At 46.4% G+C, this 23801-nt stretch overlaps 1 protein-coding gene across 5 annotated transcripts in view; it reads right to left on the bottom strand.

Moving 5' to 3' along the window:
- plekha6 (pleckstrin homology domain containing, family A member 6) overlaps nucleotides 1–23801 on the bottom strand; it is a 96269-nt gene that overhangs the window by 16221 nt on the left and 56247 nt on the right. For all 5 annotated transcript variants that reach the window (XM_061219728.1, XM_061219727.1, XM_061219729.1 and 2 more), the window contains 5 exons: nucleotides 16726–16826; nucleotides 6447–6622; nucleotides 5441–5902; nucleotides 3773–4277; nucleotides 3193–3279 (listed from right to left, as the gene is read on the bottom strand). In XM_061219728.1, the coding sequence (XP_061075712.1) occupies nucleotides 3193–3279; nucleotides 3773–4277; nucleotides 5441–5902; nucleotides 6447–6622; nucleotides 16726–16826 (1331 nt within the window). The remainder of the gene's footprint in view (nucleotides 1–3192; nucleotides 3280–3772; nucleotides 4278–5440; nucleotides 5903–6446; nucleotides 6623–16725; nucleotides 16827–23801) is intronic.

Below are 23801 nucleotides of genomic sequence, written 5' to 3'. Positions count from 1 at the left end.
ACGTGATCATGTGACATCAAAGGCAATAAACCACCAGATAACTCAAACTGCCATCGGATGAAAAAAGGAAAATCTGTGCCGAGGGTGTATGGATCTAACATACGGTCTAGCATTCCCATGCTACATCGACAGAGAGCAGAGAGACGCAGGCTTTGTCTGGGGTTGAGAGGCCTCAGGGACTCCTGACCCTGTCTTTGAAAGCAGGGCTGAGCAGAGCCTATTTATGTATTCCACAAACACTCGACACATTCCCCTCAGACCTGCTAGGACTGGAGGTGTGACGTCCTGCTCCAATGAGTCCAGTGATCTTTCCAGAAAAATATTTCTGAAAAAATATGCAAAGGCCTCCATTTTGTCACAAGTTGAATAATTCAAAAAAAGGAAATCTATTATTCATCTGAAGGTTTAATTCACCTATGCTTCATCGAACAACTAAACTGAGACGCTGTGCCCTGCTGCAGTGCAGTGAACAGCTGTGGGTGGGTACCCCCCCACCCTCAGGACTGGATCGTATGACTTTGGGAGTGCGTTTCGGGGAGGCGGGGGGGGACCAAGCCTGCTTCTCTGTGTCTCCTGCTCCTCTCTTACTTGCGAGTAGAGCTTTGCTCTGGGTGAGGAATTCTCCACCATTCTGGTGACCATGCTGATCAGATGATCTCCCTCTGTCACCTGGGCGTGAAACACACCTTCTGTCAATCTCCAGGCTCCGCCGCCTGGCCAGAGGGGCCTGTGTCACTGATTTAACCCCCTTTAAACCCCGTGGGGGGAGTGTCCTCTCATCCTTCACCGGAGAACTTGACATTCAATTTCCTCTTAGCCTCTACACAGTTAAAAAGGCAACTTGGGCCACCGTGTGAAAAATGTAAACACTAAGGGACAGTCTTTTTCTGAACGCACTGCACATTTTAAGGGCCATCACTATTGAACTCACAAGGGGTATGTCAAACTAAATGTTTCCTTGGGTTCGCCATCAAACACTTATTGACTTTTACTGGAAAATTACAGTTGAATTCATGATCAATCAGTTTTGTGCTGTAAATGAGAAGTTTAAAGCACATTCTACTGACAGAAAAAAAATAGATGTCCTTCATTAATGGCCAATCTTAGATGTGCATTAAATAATCCTCAAATCTAAAGGATCCAGAGGAAAATGGGTCCTCCTAATTTCCTTTATTCCTTTACACTGATACCCAGTGGTCATCGCTCCTAGTCACACAGAGGTACTGGGACACATCAGTGAGAGAGCAGTGTGGCTGTGGGGCTTGGGTCATACAGGGTTTACACAGTGTCATGCAGTGAAACAGAGGGAAGCAGAGAGGAAAGGAGGAGAGAGGGAGGGGTGTAGTCAAAAACACGCACCCCAGAGTCAGTCCATTTTGAAGTCCTTTCGCCATGACCCCCGCCCGCCCACCCCCTCCTGATCATTAGGCATTCAGTTAACTGCGCTTACCTTGGCCCCAAGCACCGAAGAGTCCAATTACACAGACACTAGCCATGTATAATTTACAGTTACGCCATGCAGTCTCTCTACATCCCCTCCCTAACTCCCAGAAGTCCACCGCAGTCCAGTTCACTTGTTTTAGTTCCTTTCTGGCTGCAGGGTCATGTAGCCCTTAATAAGGTTTTCTTGGCTTGTCATAACTTGTTAGCATTTCAGTGACCGTAATTGCCCTGAGGTTTAACTACAGAATTCAGCGAGGTCAGAAAAAACGCTTTATATGAGTCTTGTGCATACTTTAAACCCAAACCACGTCAGATCTGTCACAATGGACAAGGGCCGGATTACATATCTTTGACCCCGTAGCGAATCATGTATATTCCTAAATGTGAGTTTCTTTAAAGGGAGAATTGGCCAGTAGGTGGTTAGAATCCTGGCCTCTTCTCAGGGTCTGACTTCCTGGCTGGACACTGCTGCTGTTACAACTGTGGCAATACTCTTCACCTCAAATGCTCCTGTCAAGTCCTGATTCGTTCCCCTGGACACTGGTGTCAACCGAACAAACAAACACGAACAAATGAAGACAGCTCTCTCATTCAAGACCTCGCCTTCACTGTGATCGAGAACTGCGATCGGAGAACCGAGTTTGGGGTCAAGGCCTTAATTTGAGCGCAAGCCAAGCCAAGTTAACCTGAAGGCCGTACAGTACGTGCAGCCTTCCTGGGAATTGCAGTGGAAGTGACATTCCGTGGCAGACCCTCTGGAGCGGGACTAGGAGGGTAAGGGACACACACACCCACCTGCCGGTCCAGGTACTCCAGGTTCCTCTGCAGCTGCAGGTCTAAAATGTCCTCCTGGGGCACGCGGGGGGAGGGGGGGCGGTAGCAGAGGGGACAGAGGGAAGAGAAGCAGGCTCACTGTGGGCGGAGTCTGAGAACACCGCCGCGCGGAGAGGCAACCCGAAACCACACCCACAGAAACAGCAGCGAACCGCCACCGCAAGAAGCCTCACAACCATGCAACAGTCTCCGATCAAGCCATGCCCACATCCACAAAGCCACACTCACATCCATAGAGCCATGCCCACATCCACAAAGCCACACTCACATCCATAGAGCCATGCCCACATCCACAAAGCCACACTCACATCCATAGAGCCATGCCCACATCCACAAAGACACACTCACATCCATAGAGCCATGCCAACATCCACAAAGACACACTCACATCCATAGAGCCATGCCCACATCCACAAAGACACACTCACATCCATAGAGCCATTCCCACCTTCTCATAACCACACCCACTTTCACATAGCCACACCTACTTCAATTGAGTCACATCCACTTTCACAGAGCCACACACACATCTACAGAATGACAATAGCATGCACAAAGACTCAAACTGGGAATAATACCCAATCCCAAAGGCACACCCATACTCACTCAAACCAACTCCAACAGCCATGCCCAATGAGACTCAGACTCTCCCACAGACAGCCTTGCATAAACCAACCTCCACATTCACCCCTGCACCCCTAACCACACCAGTGAAACACTGCAATGACAGCAAGCTCTAACCGGAGATACCAGAGACACAACCAACCCCAAAACCACAGAGGGACCAAATCACCCCTACAGCTGCAGAGGACATGAAGTCCTCTAACAGGGGGCAGGATGTAGACCAGTGTCCAATGGTCCACATTATCCAAGTGTTCAGGGGTTAACTTTCTATGGTGAAGTATTGGGACATACCATCTTATCATGCAGAGAGGGGGAGACGGGGTAGTTGTAGTGGTACATTCCCGGGCTCATGGATCGTCTCTCTCCTGGATACTCGTACTGAAACAGGAAGCAGAGCAGCAATCGGTCAGGCAGGAAATGAAAGCATCGCGTGAAAAATAACCGCTGTGGGTAAAACATCAGTTTCAGTCACATCCTGGCAATCTCAGGGGAAGGAGCTCTCAAGGGTATTTTTTCATTATCTATTGCAGGGATAAGAAAAAATAACAGCTCACCACACTTGAAATGTAAATAAACTGAAGCTGTTATTATTTGAACCAGGTGCATATCATCCAGTAGTCTGCACACACTGCCAATCCCAAAGTCAAATGCAGGGAGTTTTTACTGCTAGAGTGAAATTAAGGTACAGCTTTCTTTGGGCACTGTGCGTTTAGATACTTTCACCGTGTTTTTACAGCACTTTCAACTTCCATAATGAAGAATCGACACAGCAAGGGAAATCTCATTTTCCACAATACGGGACCTTTCAGACCACTGCAGCAGGTGAACATTTAGGAGCAAAGAGGCGTGTAGTCAGGAGCGGGCGGAGTACCTTGGGTGAGCTGACGGACCTCCTGATGCCGTAGACGGAAGGATCGGCGTAGATGACGTCCTCTCGCATCCGGCCGGGACCGCACCTGTCGAAGCGCGTGCTGGGGGAGCGCAGGGGGGAGGCGAAGGTGCGGGGGCCGGGGGAGTAGGGCCCCTGGGAGCAGGCCGAGGGGGACCGGGGCACGGAGCGGGACCGGGGCTGCAGGGACAGCCGGCGCATGGAATTCTGGGCCGACTCCAGCTGGGTGTAGTATCCGGGGGGCTGAGTCGGGGACATCGCCCAGGGGGGGTCCCGGGGGTACACGGACCCGTCCCGCAGAGAGCGACGCCTCTCCTCCGAGGTCCAGCGGGGGGGCAGTCTGTCGAAGCCCCCCGACACCGAGCAGATGCTGTCCGGCCGAACCCCAGGGGGGTACAGAGGATACTCCTCCACGAACTGGGGACTCCCGTACACCCCATAGTAGTCCGCCGTGACACCCCGGTTCACTGTGTAGTACCGGGAAGGGCTGCAATAGAGACAGAGGCATAACATGAAAATTTAATGAAAGGGACAGACACCCAGGGGTAAAATCCAGCTAGGACAAGCTTGAAATGACCAGCTACCAGCAGTTTCAAAACGATTTCAAAAGCCTGTCACGCAGTGGAAAGGTACACAACTGGGACCTGGAAGGTTTGTGTAGCCACAATAAGATCCACACAGCTGTCGGGCCCTTGAGCTAGGCCCTTAACCCCACATTACTCCAGGGGGGATAGCCCCCTGTTTAATCTATCGACCATAAGTAGCTTTGGATAAAAGCATCAGCTAAATAAAAATAAAAGGCTTAAGTTGGTTAAACCGTGTTGAGTGTGGAGAAGATGTGAACTGGTCAACCAGCTACTAACTGGAACAGTTTTTTCAGCAGGGTAAGCTATAATCTCTTACTTCATCGTCAACACTTAAAATATACTTATGCAATTAGAGATAAAATTATACCAAAGGCTGTACCATATCAACTGAAATAAACCCATAAACAGAATTATTAGTATTAGCAGATAAAGTATAATCTGTTATTTCATCATAAACACTTTAAAAATCCTTATGCATTTTATAGAGCTATAATTATACTGCAGGGTGCAGGCTGGAGGTTATACTTTCTCAACTGCAATAAACTCATAAAGGAAATTATTTGTATAAGTATGGCCCATTTTCCTCTGGGCCATTTAGATTTGAGGATTTAATGCACATGTAAAGCATTGATGGCTATACAGTACTGTATATTGATACCACCTGGGGCTATAGTTTGAATTACAGCCATAATTTAGTCTAATTAAACTAAATGTAAGTGTCAATGACTGAAAGTCAATGATTAATTGTCAAGGTTTCCGGATAAAAAGCAAGCATCTGAATATGACCCCAGGGTTTTTATAGCTGTACGTACCCTGCTGAAAAAACAGCTCAAGCTGGGTTTTGAAACAGCTGGTAGCCGATTGACCAGTTCAGACCAGCCCCCAGCTTGACATGGTTTGACCAGCACAAGCGTATGCATGTTCATGTTTTATGTTTTGAAACAGCTGGTAGCTGTTTGTCCAGCAACCAGCTCAGACAAGCTACCAGCACTAGCTGGTTGACCAGCTCATACCCAGCTAGACCAGCTTCATGGTGAAGCCCCTCCCTCCCAGCCCCAGTCACCTGCGCAGGTCCTCCTGCAGGCCAACGGCCCTGCGCTGGTTGACCCACTGCTGCAGCTGGGTCATGGAGCTCTTCCTCTGGGCCTGCCTCTCAGGCTGGGTCCGGGGCACGAAGCCCCGCCGCAGGACCACGTGCTCCCGGCCCTCCCGGCCCACTTGGGGCTCCTGGGGCTCCTGGGGCTCCTGGGGAGGGCCGGGAGGGGCGCTGCCGTGGTTGGCCCAGCCGTTGGGCTGGGGGGTCGGGCCCCTGTCACCCCCGTCCCTGCAGTCTGAGGGAGGGGCCGTGGACGGGGGAGGGGTGGGCGGGGTGGCGGTTTCCGGGGCGACCACGCCGTTGACCTCGCGTTTGACCTCCAGGGGCTCCGTCCGCTGGCCGTCGGCTTCGCCGCGGGAGACGGGCTCCGCCCCCTTAGCAACCATGCCGTTGTTCTGGCCGGACGGAGGGATGTTTTCCGAATCGTTCCTACGGGAGGGGGAGGAGTGTAAAGATGTGTTTCCTGTACACTGCCATGCTGTCAGATATTGTTTCCACCCTAAAAACCAACTGAAGGCTTATGCTGAATGGTTGCTAACAATAGCCATTCTCACCAAACCATGTAATGGAGATTGGCCTCAAGGATGAACTATACATATGGGTAATAGTATTCTCTTATATAACTGTGTATTTGTAATGCAAAGAGAGCCTTTTTGCAAAGAATGCAAAGAAAGTACCTTGCAGGAAAAACTACACACGTGGATATACATGGAAGTTCACACACATACACACACACACTCTCTTTCTCTCTCTCACACACATGCACATGCACACACAAAGACATCTGCGCGGGGGGGGGGGGAAGACACACACTCTTTCTCACACACACACTCTCTCTCTCACACACACACACACTCTCTCTCTCTCTCACACACACACACGCACACACTCTCTCACACACACACACACACACACACACTCTCTCTCTCACACACACACACGCGCACACACTCTCTCACACACACACACACACCTTTGCGCAGGCGGAACGATGACCCTTGCGGCCTCGCTCATGACCTCCACCCAGTCCTCCTGCTCCTCCACAGTATCAGCACTGAAGTAGTAGGTACGTATCCCAGCGTGCTCCACCTGCAGACACAACGCCCCGCTCCCGTTACTGTCTGCCTCCTCTTCCTCACCCCAGCAGGCCTGCGGAAGGACAGCATACAGTCAGCACTCTTCATCACAGTCACACTCTTCCTCAGCTCGCAGAGAAAGGTAATCGCCGAGAATTACCAAAAACGGCACGTTCGGGACACACTTTACAAACACAAAACATGCAGGGTACAATTCACCTCAAACAGACACAATTAAACATCCATTTAATGGGTCCACTTTGTCGTGTTTTGAAATCCCCATCAAAAGAAAATTAATGGTATTGCAATACATTGTTAGTAATGTTATCACATCAACAAAACAATACATGCATTCACCTCACAGAAGCAACAATGGACTTGTTGCTTGGCTGAATTACCCATGCCATACCGAACAAACATTTATGGTGATGATGAAAAAATGTAAAATAATGTGAGTTCCCACATTTATATACAAAACAAAATGCAGGCGGATGAAGTGAAGTGGTATTAGTGGTGTTAACATGGAGGATGGGCAAAACTATTTCCACAAACAATTCAAGATAAATGAAGCAAAAGTTATCCTCCACTTCATCTGCGACTTCCACTCCAGTGCATAATGTCACGTTTTGAGGTGAAATCTCAATGCTCCGGATGATAAATTATGTACAGCTGGTGGCTGGAACAGGGCGCTAAACGACAGGCTAATTATCCATTAATCAGCTCCAGTGACTGACAAACTGATGCTGGGTGCTGGTTACCCCTGAGTCACAATGTACTGAGAAAGGGTGAGCATGTTGCTTAAATAAATTATTTGTGAATAATTTATCTGACATTTTATCAATAGTGACTTACAGTTGATTAGATTAAGTAGGGGACAATCCCCCTAGAGCAATGTGGGGTAAATGGCCTTGCTCATGGGCCCAACAACTACATTTTATTGTGGCTACTCCAGGGCTTGAACCACCAACCTTCTGGGTTAGCACTGGTTAACACTGACTCTCATAGGACACGCAGCTCAGTGGAGGATACCAAATGCTCCAGTACAAAGAGGTTCCATAGAGTTCCCCAGGTTCTCCTTCAGAGAGGTTCTGGAAGGTTCTCCAGGCTTCATGTCATCACACACAGTCATGCCAGGTTAGATTCACTGAGGTTCTACACCACTTGAGCCAGAGAACAAAGTCCAACAGTTCCGCATGGACCTCCATAACAATTCCATCTCCAGACTTGCAAGATTTATAGACTTGCAATTCCACACAAGCCTAACTTATTTTCTTTAATCTAATATAAAATAAAAATAGACAGGTCGGCACCATCTACACAGTTGTTACAAACAGATAAATTGTGAGCATTGTTAAGATGATAATGTAGAATGGATATGAAAATGCGTGACACCCAAATAGAAGTTTTCACTGTATATATGACTGAAGTGCCAATTCACAATTTTTTATTTTTATATTTACCACTTAAACTAATGTTTTATATTTTTGTTCTACAGTTTATGCATTTTATAAATGGACAAGTAATGAGATTTCAAAGGCAATATTGCCAATTCTGTCCTATGTTGTTGGTACATTGCACACTGAAAGGGTTCTATAAGGGCATTTCTACTGGGGTAAAGGGGCTTTAAGGGCTCTTTACTGGGGTAAAAGACAGTGAATCCAGCCTCTTCTGGTGAGGGCGTGCAGCTGTAAAAGGAGGTGGAGACGGACACTACCTACAGTAAGGGAGCGCAGCTGGGGACTCAGACAGGCACAATGAAGGACAGCCGCACACAGGGGTCCTCAGGCACAGGAGTGAACAGGGAAGAGGAAGAGGCTTAGTGAAGGTCAAATGAAAGGTCAGAGGCCAATCAAAACGAAGGCCGTCAGAGGTACTACGATTCGGCCGTCAAACAGGAAGAGTGTCTGCCAAAGGGTGAGTGATGTCACAATGGATGTTAAGTCATATCCTGTACAAGAAGTGGAAGTGGGTTCAAATGTTAATGACCTGCAACAAAGAAGGCATACAAAAACATGGATTTTTGATTTCCCACTAACAAGGTTTTAAATGTGCTCTCATTTGACAAAAATAAAAAATACATTTATAACACATTTTACCACAACAATTCAGTAACCACATGTGAAGAAGGAAAGAAACAATACATCATCAGTGCTCCTCAAACAGGAAAACACATTTTCAGATTCATTTTAGTTCCAACATGGTCCACATGAGGGCGATAACACTATGCATATATGATTTGGAGATGATCTCATATAGTACTATTGATGTAAAGAGCATAAAAACAATATATCGGGACAGTAACTACCTCGCGGTGCATACGGCAGCTGAGTGCTATGCAACACATTTAGCCACAGTGACTTTTCAACTACAACTGGATTCCCACAATACAGCTTTCTGCCAGATCTTCACTGTTTAGGTTCCTTCAACATGTCTGTTCTGAATATCTAGTACACACAACTTAAACCTACGAAGCTGAGGTCATTCACTGCAGTAAAGATAGTTATCATCGCAGAAAAACAAGCAGGACCGAGACCATGAAGGAATGTCTTTAATAATGAACTCTGACAGAAGCTTGCATTGCCCTGGCTTCTTCACTGAGTGTTCGCACACGGATATGGAACTAACCCCGTGTGCTTTGGCTACACGTGGATGTGCAGACAGTGACTTCATTTTGTTAAACAAATAATTAAAGGTTCACTGAAGCCTTGCCAGGCACGAGAACTCAATTATATGCAGCAGCTACAGCCTAAAATGACAAATGAAACAGGGCCATTATGATCACAAATAGCATGCAAGATGAAAGCCAAGAGGTATTGTTTTTTTAATGTAGGTATTGTTTTTTTTCCAAAGATACAAAGACATTTCTGCCATTTCGCCGCATGTGAAAGTGCCGTTGAGAGTATTGTAAACATGGTGACTACCTGTGACAATTTCCCTCAGGTTATTGCGTTTGGCAGCTGTTTAACAGGGTGTGACTGCTGCTGGAAGCATAGACGGGGGAGAAATGCAAAATGAATCTGAGGCAACAAACCAGTCAGCCCATCGATTGTCTGTGTGAAAATCCCAGAATCTTACGACCCGGGCAGCTCTCTCAGCGAGCGTACTTGCTGACTTCGACTTTCAGTGTTTCTCACGGCTAAATATTTACACCCATTTACTGTGCTCTGTCAGGTAATCAAAAATCAACATGCTACTGGATCACTGAGGCCATTTTGTATAAAAACAATACCAGCAAACCCTGGTACTGTCAATGTGCTGTCCAAGTTCAGTATCTGCAGAGATACTTGTGAAATTCACATACTGTTATGCTGCAAGTTGCTCAATTTCTCCAACTGCCTTACAGAGAAGAAAAAATATTCATATACTGTGTGCAATATGAATAATTAGCGCGAAAAGATAATAAATAGGTACTAACAATCTCTACTGCTAATTGAAATTAGTTTGAGAACACTGACTTTGATTAAAATAAAATAAAAAAACATTTTAAAAAAATATACTGTTACGTAAATTAACAGGCAGCCATGTGCTGTCTACTTTACACCCGTGTGTCGTGTCTCTGTATTTTACAATCCGTTCTCATTGAGCTGACGTTTCCCCGGGGACTGTCAGCTGAGCGGAGATATTCATAGCCATGCACAGTAAAAAGGGCTGACAGATCTACTCAGATCAGACTGGACAGAGCTTCTAACAGATCCAAAGACTGATGATCCAAAGAACCATGTCCCCCGTCCAGCTTCAAGAGGGTCTCCTCCAAAGGCATGGGACGTGTCCCTGTTCCCTGCCTGAGGGGGCATCAGTCCTGACACAACGTTTGATAAACCATTACCACCCCCAGTCTCCCTACAGAGGAAGGTCCAAAGCCATCCCTGTCAGCCTGCATTGTGCTCAGAACCCTCCTGGGGACCGTCTCTGCAGACAGATACAAGAACTGAAGGAACTGAAAGTCTTCCCACTCTATTAATAGGCCTCACGGGTTAATTTTATCCCAAAGGAGGAGAGCGTTCATCTCTGTGTGAACGTGATGGCTCAAACGTTTGAGCGAGCACTCAGCTGTGTGACTGCCTGATCTTCCTGAGGTGTCACATTGTGATGTCATCATTACCCATCTCACTGCTGAGGGCCAATCAGATCTCCGGGCTGGATTGTGGTCACCAGGGACAGTTTCAGGGGTGAGACATGAAAGCAGGGATCGCAAACTCAAATCCTGGAGGACCGCTGTGCTGCTGGTGTTGGAGGTGTTCCTGCACTTGACTGGTTGGCCAAAGAGTCCACATACCTTTTTCCCAAGGCCTAAAATGGCTGCTGATTGAGAGGAGATAAAAAGGCAGCAGAGACAGTGGCTCTCCAGGACTGGAGTTTGAGATCCCTGTATTAAAGGTCAGCAAGCCGAAAGTGCTCAAGAAAAGGTGTGGAGTAATCTGTGACCTGTAAAGGTGTGTCATGTGCAGAAGTGAAAAAGTGAAAACTTCAGATGTATTAATGTCAAACTGCAGTAAAATATATACTCAACTGACAAAAGAAGTGAAATCCTGTCATCCTTTGTTCACATACTACAGTAGGGATCATCAAATCTGGCCCTCAAATCCAAATCCAACCCTGGTTTTCTTTTCTCCCAGGTACAGTAATTAGGGCTACTGATTGGCCAGACTGTCCTGACTCCCAGGTAAAGGGAGGGTGGAAAAGCAGTAGTTCTCAGCCCTCAAGGGCCGCGATTTCATTATACTTGTACTCGAGCATGTTTCTTCTTTGTTGCTCATAAACATATTATAGTAAATATAATAAATATTATAGTAAATACTATGGGATCTTAATAATTTTCTTTGAAGTCACTAAAGGCTGCTATTCCTTTGACGTTAGGAGGACTGAGGGCCAGGAACAATGCATAAAAGTTGGTTTTGCTAAACTGAAAGTATAAATAAGCTCAAGGTTAAAAAGACAGCAGACCAGGGTGACTGGCAGTGTCATATGAAACAGAGAGAGCAGAATTAACGGGATTACAGCAGGATTATGCTGTCTGTTATTCTGAGGTAACAGGTCTGCATATGCACACCGGCTGTAACAGGAGCCGGGTTCAGAGACACGGTATCTGTCACTGTGAGAAGTTGGGGCGGAGTTACACTGGTTCCTGTGGGATTAGCAACAGGCCCTGCCCTAAACACACACACACACACACACACACACACACACACACAAACACATGCACACACACACACGCAGATGTACGCACGCACACATACTCACACAAACACATGCACACATGCATACACACATACACACACAAACACACACGCACACAAACACGTGCACACACAGGCGTACACAAACGCATGTACATTTTACTAAACAGTAACGATTATAGCCACAGTTGCCTTGTCATGGTTGTAATTCCAGTGTGCCAAGTCACACCTTAACCTGGCACACATAACAGTTTTCTGGAGAACAGACATGGTTTGATGTTCTTTGATGTTCAAGCAAATATTTAATATATATTATGAACCCATACTTTATATTATTGTCTTTAGATTTTCACACACACACACACACACACACACAGACACATACTGTATACACACACTTTTTAACGTATTTGTTTATCTTTGTCTTTAAGAGACATTGACCTTGTAAAGGACAGGGGTACAGACTACTGCACGCATCAGTCTTTGTACCTGCTTGAGAACAGCATGCTGGGTAAACACACAGAACACACACAGGTGATAAGGGCAGCCAGTGCAGGCGAAGTAAACAGGCTTCAGGAGCCCTGGGAACGTCGCCTGTCTGTCCGGAATGCCGGAATCGGCCCCCGGCGGGACATGGGAACGCGTGGGAAGCGGAGGAGCCGCGGTTCGGACACCGCCAGGCTTCTCTCAACACCTCTCCCAACCCAACACGGAATCCGTGCAGCGAGGTTGCCGTGCAACAGAGGACCAGCTCACACCACACATCACAATGTCATCAGCTTATATTTCATAGCAGAAATATTTGTAGCAGTATCTAAATGAGTCTTCTCTGCCAGCGATTCAGCTGTACCTCGGCCGGGTGCTGGCATGGACACATATAGACTCCAACATATGCTGAAGCATACTTCCCCCCCGCTTGCCCCGAGATAGAAAAAGTTCCCATCCTTAACTTTTCACAGGCGTCCTTCTTTATTTTGAGCAGATGCCAGCCCTAAACGTCTGAGCACCGCCGTGGTTCAGAGGCTTCGCATCCTGAAGGTACCTCAGGCCATTTTCAAACGCAGATCCACATTTTATGAGAGCAGTAATGCGTAAGGCCTGAGGCTGCTGCTGGCTGTGTGTGTGTGTGTGTGTGTGTGTGTATGTGTGTGTGTGTGTGCTGAGGGGGGTCTATGCGCAGATACACAGAGATGAGCTGGCACTGCGGTTATGTAACATCTCTCATCAATATTCACAAGGGTCTATTCTGAGTTTACACACCGGGCAGTGTCGAAACTGCTTGCTGGAATGCGTCAGGACTCAACCCCAGGGCTTCTAGCATGTCCGCATGACACAACGCGCGTTCTCCTGTGACAAATGACCCAGCACTGTGAGAACTGACCCAGCACTGTGATAACTGACCAAACACTGTGAAAACTAACCAAACCCGGAGATAACTGACCAAACCCTATGAGAACTGACCAAACCATGTGAGGACTGACCCAGCCATGTAAGAACTGACCCAGCCCTGTGAGAACTGACCAAACCCTGTGAGAACTGACCAAACCCGGCGAGAACTGACCAAACCCTGTGAGAACTGACCCAGCACTGTGAGAACTGACCCAGTACTGTGACAACTGACCCAGCCCTGTGAGAACTGACCCAGTCCTCTGAGAAATGGACAAACACAGGCAGTCCACTGGGAGTACCCAGCATGCATTTCTCAGAGCGAGCTGGCCTTTGTTAATGATAGAATCTGAATATTCTGGAGGACCGATCATGCAGGACCTTAATCAAAAATGCAAAGGCTTGCTTTTTTAGCCAAGAGCAGCACAGTGGGATGCTGTCCACTCAGTTTCAGTAATGAATATGCAGTACTGATCTTTGACATTACTTTACCAGAAACAATAATATGAGCCCCAGAAAAATAAAAAATAAATTAAACATATTCAGGCTCAAATCCCAGGAATAACAGCCAAAAAAACAACAGCCTCATTCATTCATACGTCAAAATCGGGCATTTTTCATACCATGAAGCTCAGCCGGCTTCATTCATAGCAACGGAATAACAGCAGGACACCAGAAGAACATCAATAACCCGTCAGACATGAAAGCTCACGTATAGATCTGCGCGGCTATATTTGGATAAAAAGGCAGGTGGATAAAATGCTGGAACAGTGCTGCGGTTATGCTAATAGCCGGCACAGAAGAAGACGTAGCGGTGTTAATTAGCGCAGCCCGGTGAGCCTGGCGGTGATCCCCCCCCCCCCAGCGGTCCCGTACACACCTCACGCTGCGCTACCGCAGGGTACCCCACCAGGGTACCTCACAGCCTCCACCAAGCACGCTTAATGCACACCATAATCTACAAACCGCACAGGGCTCGTTAAACAAGCCAAGTGTTGGGTCAGCGTTTCGTGTTTAACTCTGCACTCCGGCAGAGAACAGGCAGGTTTTCAGTTCTCAATGTATGACCCGGCATTCTTTTACCTGTGTATGACAGGTGACCCTGTTATGTTTGGATGAAACTGCCCCTAGGCGCTCTGCTCTTCTCAGCCCAGCGTGACGTTCATAGTCTACAGTAAATTTGCCTACTAGAACTGTGAGCTATTATTATCACCAGTGCCACCAGGCCAGGTTAATTGCAAGACTGTTTCTGTTGGTTATTAAGTGTAAGTGCAATAGTGTTATGTCATCATATCCACATCTTATCTGAGTATGGCATCACAGGTCTGTACATGGGCTTTCAGGTCTGGGAGTCATTGATGTGTAAAAAAAAAAAAAAAAAAAAAAAGTTTATGGTCCCATTATTTTATACATATTTATTTTGATGTAGAAGGCCCTACTTTACTTTAAGCATGTCCCTTTGCTACAACTTTCTCCATCATACACTGCAAGGTTATCCCACGAAAACACTGTGCGACCAATGTAAGGAGACAGCAGGATTCCGATCAGAATTTGTAATCCGTATGATCTCTGAGGCAGGGAATCACTGTAGCCAGAAGAGTCTCCAGATCCGGGGGCACCATGGCACCAAGCATGGTTTTCCAAACCATTAATCATCATTACAATTAGGTTTTTTTCAAGTTGTGGTTCTGCTCATTCAGAACTACACCATGTGACCTTTAACACTTTAAGGTGTGAGGTCACAAATATGTGATAAGAATGTCCTTAACTGATCATTCTAATGCTGATATCACAATCACTACTGGTGTTTGAAAGCAATGGAGTTCTAGAACACTTCATTCATTCATTATCCTAACCTGCTTATCCTGAACAGGGTCGCAGGGGGGCTGGAGCCTATCCCAGCATACATTGGGCAAAAGGCAGGAATGCACCCTGGACAGGTCGCCAGTCCATCACAGGGCACACACACCATTCACTCACACACTCATACCTACAGGCAATTTAGACTCTCCAATCAGCCTAACCTGCATGTCTTTGGACTGTGGGAGGAAACCGGAGTACCCGAAGGAACCCGACGCATACACAGGGAGAACATGCAAACTCCACACAGAGAGGCCCCGGCCGACCGGGATTCGAACCCAGGACCTCCTTGCTGTCAGGAGGCAGTGCTAACCACTGCACCATCTGTGCCGCCTGTTGGAAAACAAATTCCAGAATCTTATCCTACTCTTCAAAGGGTTCCAAAATTCCAAAAAAAAACAACAAAGGCATTCTTTTGTCCAGGTTATAACAGCTCAGTGAGTCATCCATTGAACTTAAAGGCTATTGGCACTTAGCAGTCACTGTAAACATACTCCATTTACAGCTTGTGCAAGATTCTCAAACTCAAACTCAAAGACGTTTTTTGGCGAGCGGTGGGAAAATAAGAGTTTCGTTTGGAAATTGAGTCTCCACCCTCGTGGGGCGGTCTGAACCTGACAGGAGTCAAAGGTGGTTTGGCTGGAAGTCTGAGAAACCAGTGGAGACCTGACAGAGATTCCCACCCTGCCCCGCTCCCTGGGGACTGTGGAGGTGAGAGATAATACTTCCTCCACTACGGTAAACAAAGGCTCCTCCACTCCTCCGTCTACGACCCGGAACTCCCTGAAGGAACCAACACCTTATGCAATACTCCACGAATAACTCGCAGAGTCAGTGGAGATTTCTCCCAAAGCAAGATACGCTAACTCAAGCACATTCTCTAACCGCCAAGTGCACAGAATCACATAACAACAACACCAGGAATTCAGTATAATAAACAAATGTACACTTCACATATCATACACACAGCTTTAAACAAAGAAAAAAGGTAATTCAATTGTAGAAATTGACCACAATGCGTACAGGGAACTGCTTTTGCTCTTTCAGGAAAAAAAAGGAATATAAAAAAGCAGTTAAATTGTAAAATCCTCTCATATATTTTTTATAACAGGCAGTATACAGTGACTGTTTTGGATCTGTGAGTAGCTCTCTGTTGCTGAGTGTGTGTACACCTGGGTGAGCAGAGTGTGAAGTGGAGTGTGTGGACGGGCTCGGGGAGAACAGGCACTGCGGCTTGAGCCTCTGCCAGACCCATTTTCCCCCTTATTAATCTGCGCTGATGTCGCACTGCCAGTCCTTTCAGCCCTTCACCTGCACAGCCCCCCCACAACACCCCCACAACACTCCAGAGCTCTGAAACACACCTGTACAACACCCCCACAACACTCTAGAGCTCTGAAACACACCTGTACAACACCCCCACAACACTCCAGAGCTCTGAAACACACCTGTACAACACCCCCACAACACTCCAGAGCTCTGAAACACACCTGTACAACACCCCCACAACACTCCAGAGCTCTGAAACACACCTGTACAACACCCCAGATCTCTGAAACACACCTTTACAACCCCCCCACAACACTCCAGAGCTCTGAAACACACCTTTACAACACCCCCACAACACTCCAGAGCTCTGAAACACACCTTTACAACACCCCCACAACACCCCAGAGCTCTGAAACACACCTGTACAACACCCCAGAGCTCTGAAACACACCTGTACATCCCCCCATACCCCCGGGTCACTGACCTTAAAGGCGTGCTTGCGGCTGACGCTGTCGGACGGCTGGACCGCGGCGATCCGAAAGCTGAGGAGAGGGAGGCTCCCTAGCACCCCTTCCTCCTTCTCATCTGGCCACGGAACGAGGGAGCAGGAAACAAAACGAAAAAACCGAATCAAAATTCACACCCAGGAGTCACACAGAGGAGGCGGGGAGGAGAGTCGTTAGTTTCCAGCCCTAAAAACAAAAGAGAAAACAAAAACAGCAGTCCCCGTTCCAGGTCCTCTGAAACAGCAAACAGCCAGCTCTCCTCTGGTCTACGGACAGCGTGTAGCAGAACAGGGACAGGACAGACTCTGGATAACCGGCTGCTGGATCCTGACGCAGATAATATCCATGTTACACGGCTCTCAGCGCAGAATAAACCCACAGCAGACTCCAGGAGCAGAGCCGAGCGGATGAATGTGTGGAAGCCTTCAGTCAGAGAAACGCGCTGGGTAATTCAGTCACCAATCACATCATGAAAATTTCATGGAGAGCATGAGATCCAACCTGCCGCACAGCTCCTCTGAGTGCGTGTGAGTATGTGTGTGTGCTGTAGGACTGAGAGAATACAGGACAACCTCTCACTCGCTCTTCTCTCATTCACCCTCTCTCTGTTTCTCTCTCTCTCTCGCTCAGTGTCTCAGTCTCTCCCTCTGGCACTGTCATGCTCTCTCCCTCTCTCTTTCTCTCTCCCTCTCTCTCTCTCTTTCTGGCTCTTTCTCCCTCCCTCTCTCTCACTGGCACTCTCCTCAGCTCTCTCTCTCTCTTTCTCTCTCTCTCTCTACTGTGAAGCCCTCTGTGCGCGTGCATTTGAAAGCTGTATGTGTGTGTGTGCATGTGTGTGTGTGTTTGTTCTCTGAGAGGAGATAGTGATCTGCCCTCGTGACTCAGTGTTGTTGGAATCTGAGGGCTGGCCCCTCGCCAAGAGTACCTGCTACAATGGGATACTGAGAGCTCTGTCACAGGTGCACATAAACACACACACAAACACACAAAAAACATTCACACACACACACACACACACACACACACATAAACACACACACAAACACACACACACATAAACACACACAAACAACATTCAAACACACACACACTCACACACACACAAACAACATTCAAACACACACACACATAAACACACACACACAAACAACATTCAAACACACACACACAAACAACATTCAAACACACACACACACACACATAAACACACACAAACACACACACACATAAACACGCACACAAACACACACACACATAAACACACACACAAACAACATTCATACACACACACTCATAAACACACACACACAAACAACATTCAAACACACACACACACACACACAAACAACATTCAAACACACACACACACAAACAACATTCAAACACACACACAAACAACATTCAAACAGACACACACACACACACACACACACACAAACACACACACAAACAACATTCAAACACACACACATATAAACACACACAAACAACATTCAAAAACACACACACATAAACACACACACAAACACACAAACAACATTCAAACCCACACACACATAAACACAAACAAACAACATTCAAACACACACACACACACATAAACACACACACAAACAACATTCAAACACACACACATAAACACAAACAAACAACATTCAAACACACACACACATACATAAACACACACACACACAACATTCAAACACACACACAAACACACAAACAACATTCAAACACACATAAACACACACACACAACATTCAATCAAACACACAAACAACATTCAAACACACACACACACACACACACACAAAGAGAATTCAAACACACAGATTGTCACTGTGGGAGCGATAGTGACACAGCCATAACATTTAGCCATGTCAGACACCTCAGGCAAACACACAAACAGTGTTACACACCCTAGGTTGGGGCGTGTGCGAAACTAAGCATTCAATCATTGGCTGACATTTGTTTGGTCTAGGAAAGGACAGATAATTGTTAACGGCAAACAGATTGCAAATCAGATCACAAAGCTTTCAGCAGCTGTTAAAAAAGCTGGCCACACCCAAAAAAGGGGGAAAAAAAACCAACCTAAGCAAAAGGTAAGGCCTTGGAGGAGATCTCCAAAAATTCTCGGAGATTAAAGTCTTTCTTTCCCAACGAAAGGCTGCCTCACACATGAGGCACCGACACCTGCTGTTGTCAAATTTCATCATTAAGCGTGAACACACGGGACATATATCACAAAGCGGCCAGGGTTAAGGACATTTCTCTCTTTTAAGAACGACCAGTTAAAGTGGTCACGGTCCTTTCAGGTCAATGAAAGGTCACAATCTGCACATCAAGCCCAGGGAAGCGGCATTGGGCTGAAAGAAGCAGAGGCACCTCCTCTCACGCGCAGCCAGACGCGCGCGTTTTTTCGCCTGGGTGAACAGCAGTTGCAGCAGGGTGGGGTGGGACTGGACAATGCGCGATAATTTCGCTCAAATGACGCAGAACCATTTTCTTTTGTGGCTCCCACACAGACAGTACGGCACTGAGTTCAGGGAAAACGAGGCTATAATTACCAGCCCATTTCGCTTGTCGTTTATTCGTAGCTTCAAGTGATTTTTCACTTCCTCCATCAACACAGCCGGAGAAAAAGCTGCCAGAATAACAGTAAAACAAAAACAGAGCGCAGCCCCGCCACCTCTTCCTGGCTGGCACGGCAAGCGGAGCATTCATTCCGTCACACATTCCGGAACTCTGTGCCACAGCACAGCTGGAGAGTCCGGAGCACAGAGACTCGGATAAGGCAACATTCCCGGGAATACTGAGAGACGCCCGCATTATTCAGATCAGGGTGACTGCATTGCCTTATTCAGATCAGGGCCGGTCGCTGAATATGACTTTATTCATTAAAAAAACAATTACTGTTACCCAGTGTGAAAAAGGAAAGGAGGGAGGGGGGGGTTAAAGGAATAGTTTGATGTCTGTTTTTGAATATGTTTAGAGTTTTGGGAGCCATAACACTGTAGCTGCTTTGGAATGACTTGAAGTTCATTTTTAAACTCCAAACTACCCAGTGCACTTATACCTGACAGTGTATAGCTGCAGGCTTGTCAGAAACTACTGTGAGTTTAAAACTCAAAAGAATGTGGAGAAGGACCCAGAAAGTGAGCACTGTCCCTTTACAGCAACAGAGCCTGAGACTCTCTCTGTCGATCACACTGTCCCTCACTCTCTCTCCCTCTCCCTCTCCCTCTCCCTCTCCCTCTCCCTCTCCCTCTCTCTCTCTCTCTCTGCAAGAAAAATCAGTCATAGTTAGTCATCAAAGGTCACCTCAGGCTGTTTAAAAATGCATTAATATTAGTTATTCAATGAATGAAGAGAAGGTGATGTAGAGATTACACGTCCAGCTCTGCAGGGTCTGTCAGCTCGTCACACTCAGGTCTCATCCAGAGCCCCTTCAGCTTCTTCACATCATCTCCAGTTTAAAGCTGGATACCACAGTAAAGTCTATAAACCTATGACCATTTGGTTACAAGCCCAGTTACCTAGCCATTATAATACACTCAAAACATGATTCCTTAATAACATTATGGACAGTGGTTGCACACAGTATTATTAAGTAAACAAGAGGGTTTTTTCTCCCACTTTTTAATCTCATGTGCTTGCTATTTGAGATTTAAGGCCTGGAGCTTCCCCTTCTGGTAACTCTGTAGAGAGTCTTTGTGACAGTCTTCTGTAAAAATAACATTGAATTAAATGACTGTCCATATAAATGCATTGATTGATGTTTTTGAGTGTACACTGGAGCCCAGCATTTTCCACAGTAATCTGCAGCATTTACACCGCTGGCCTGGTGCCAGGGGGACAGGACCCAGTCCACAAGCCTCCCTTCTGGGATCAGATCATGTGACCAGCGGGTCACAAGTCCAAAGCCACCCCCGGGCACCATGGTGACAAGGGCAAACATTGCGTGTTTACAGTTCCGGGCTGCATACACGCGGCTCTGAACACGCGTGTTCCAGGAACATGTTTACACTGATACAGGCGTGTTTGAACACACAAGGTTCACGGTTGAAACGGGGGCTTCTGGTCAAACCAAGCTTCACACTCCCCACCTTGTACATGTTACACACACGTGCGGACGAGGTCAAGGGTCATGTTATAAACCACCCTGTCCCAATCTAAAATGGCAGAGGCCTCCTCGCTGAGAACCGTAAGGAGGTGGGGTGCCTGGGACATGGCCTGGGGACTGCTGTACATCGCCCCCGAAGGGGTCAGGTTTCCTCGGCTTGTGCTGAAACTTTGTTCACTTGGGGGCGGTTATGGGCTTTTTGGGAGAATGTTTGATTGGGGTCAGTAGCAGTTGGGGAAATTACTGCTATGCGCTGGATCTCTGGGGTTTGCGGGGTTAGCGGGTTTAGCCGTGACTAACGTTCCCCTCACTGCCTCCAGGCCTGCCCCTCTGGAAAAAATTACTGTTTTAACAAGCGTTTTTGACTTTTAATTAAGATCTTAACTTTTTCTCTCAAGTAGAACATATTAACTTGTTTTAAGAGATAAGGCATGAGGCATACAATAAGACTAAAATACTTATTGTTTGGTATTTGCAGTAACCTGAGTCCCTGCCCCCCAAATATGACCCGTTGAAAAGAACAACCTTGACTTCTCAACAGGAGACTAAAAATAACAATCATGTCAACAAAAAAGCCACAGTTACTTGCAGGTGTTGCTCAATCCATGTTAACAGTGTAAATAACAAGCATGTTCAACCTGGGCAACTTCTTTATGCAATATACATCTGCAAAAAACTTTTAGATTGACTGATTCAATAAGATATGGATTGAAATTCAATTGGATGGAAGCTCAGACAAACTCACATTTCTTATCCTCAGTATATAGGATGCACATGTAGAATCACTGCCAAAAAAACCCCAAAAAAGGTAAAAGTATCGAAGTCTTCTATTTAAACTTCAAATCTTTGCAAAATAATACATATATTGCCAATGAGGTAAGAAAAGGTCATGTGGCAAGCAAGTAGTAATTTAAAACAAGCTAATATTTTCTACTTGAGGTTTGTCTGCAGCATACCCCATTTGTCCTAAGCGTACCCCGTTTGTCCTAAGTGTACCCTGTTTGTCCTGAGTGTACCCTGTTTGTCCTGAGTGTAACCTGTTTGTCCTGAGTGTACCTTGTTTGTCCCGAGTGTACCCTGTTTGTCCTAAGTGTAACCTGTTTGTCCTAAGTGTACCCCGTTTGTCCTAAGTGTACCCCGTTTGTCCTGAGTGTACCTTGTTTGTCCTGAGTGTACCCTGTTTGTCCTGAGTGTACCCTGTTTGTCCTGATTGTACCCTGTTTGTTCTGAGTGTAACCTGTTTGTCCTGAGTGTACCCTGTTTGTCCTGAGTGTAACCTGTTTGTCCTGAGGGTACCCTGTTTTTCCTGAGTGTACCCTGTTTGTCCTGAGTGTACCCTGTTTGTCCTGACTGTATGCCGTTTGTTCTAAATGTGCCCCGTTTGTCCTAAGTCTACCTCGTTTCCCTTTGAAGAAAAAAAGTTGTTCTATAATCTCTCCACAGCTCCCTTGTTTCTCTTGGCTGCATACAGCATGTCAGCTTTATTCTGCTCCACACAATCCACTTACATTTCCACAACAATACTGCAATTAAAATGGCTGCCTGTTTTTCTTATTGGAGCCAATTATGGTCTTGTTTGTCTTTAAATAACTTTTTTGCTGCTGTTTAGTGAACGTCTCTTAGTGGCAGAGTAAAAAATCTGTATTTGTTTTAGGGGCAAGGATTTCATTCTTCAGGTGTTCTTGTAATCAGTTAAAATTATTTGAGGGGGGAAATCTTTTTTTTTTCCCTAATCCCAATTTCAAACTTTTTAAAATTCAATTTAGCATCATCATCATCACTGTTTCTCTTCTCTGTCAGAACCCTTTTATCATCGTAGAAGTGCATTTGTTAGTTGGATCTCCGTGACAGCAAACTTGGCTTCTAAACACTCCACCACAAGCTGTGCTTAAAGGGAAACTAATCTGTAAGCAGTGCAGGTTTATGAACACATGTAATAGGCCAGCGTTTGGCAGGTGAAAAGACTATAGAACATTCTGGAGCACTGCAGTGCCTGCAGGTGGGCAGGGGGATGGGGGGTACTCTCACTGTTTTCAGTTTGGTTACTGTGAGGGTGATCCACACCTGGGGTACACAATCACTGTATAATATGCAAGCAATTTTTTTCAGCTGATACGAGGCAAACTCAATTACATGGACTGGCCAGGCTGCCTGACAAGAGATTACATCGGCTGTCACCAGCCACACGCCTGCCTCACGCCTGCTACACGCCTGCTACACGCCTGCTACATGCCTGCTACACGCCTGCTACACGCCTGCTACACGCCTGCTCCTGCCGTCAGCTCCACAGTCGAGCTCGCTGGTCTGAAACTCTTCTCTCACCGGTAGAACAACACAGCAGGACAGATCCACTCCTGCTCATTGAGTAGGCACTTCACATCTCCTACATAATAACACGCGCACCGCACACTGCACAAAAAACTATCTATCGATTTCCATTTGCGCGTCTCTCAATTCTTCATCACCCGTGTAAAGAGAAGGCCATTTCAGAAACCTCTTCACTGGAGCCATTACGCAGGGCTTATCTGTGTCACTCACCATGACGATCCATTTGTTTGCTTTTCTGCACAGCCAGGTTTCGACCAGGAAATTCGTTTCCAGGAAATTATTTTCCGTTGCCATGATATGCAGGTATGTTAACCCTATGTGTACATTCAAGGGTAATGTACAAATAAGCACATTGCAGCCTTCTGGACACTTGCTAATGTTGGACAATTCAAGACTATAATCACAAACCACTTCACTTCAGTGTGCAATTGTTTTAACTGAGAATTGTTCTCTTTGATTTGTTTCACACTGTTTATTTTCTTGTTTAACTTTGTATCTCGACATCCTTGCAAATGAGGGAAACCTCATTGTTTCTCGAGGATTAAATAAAGGTTTGAAATTAAATAAAATGGATGTCTGGGAGAAACAGGCAATATGGGATGA

This window comes from Conger conger, chromosome 14 (genome assembly GCF_963514075.1).
Source record: "Conger conger chromosome 14, fConCon1.1, whole genome shotgun sequence".
Lineage (NCBI taxonomy): Eukaryota > Metazoa > Chordata > Actinopteri > Anguilliformes > Congridae > Conger > Conger conger.
This window is presented reverse-complemented; position numbering and strand designations above follow the sequence as displayed.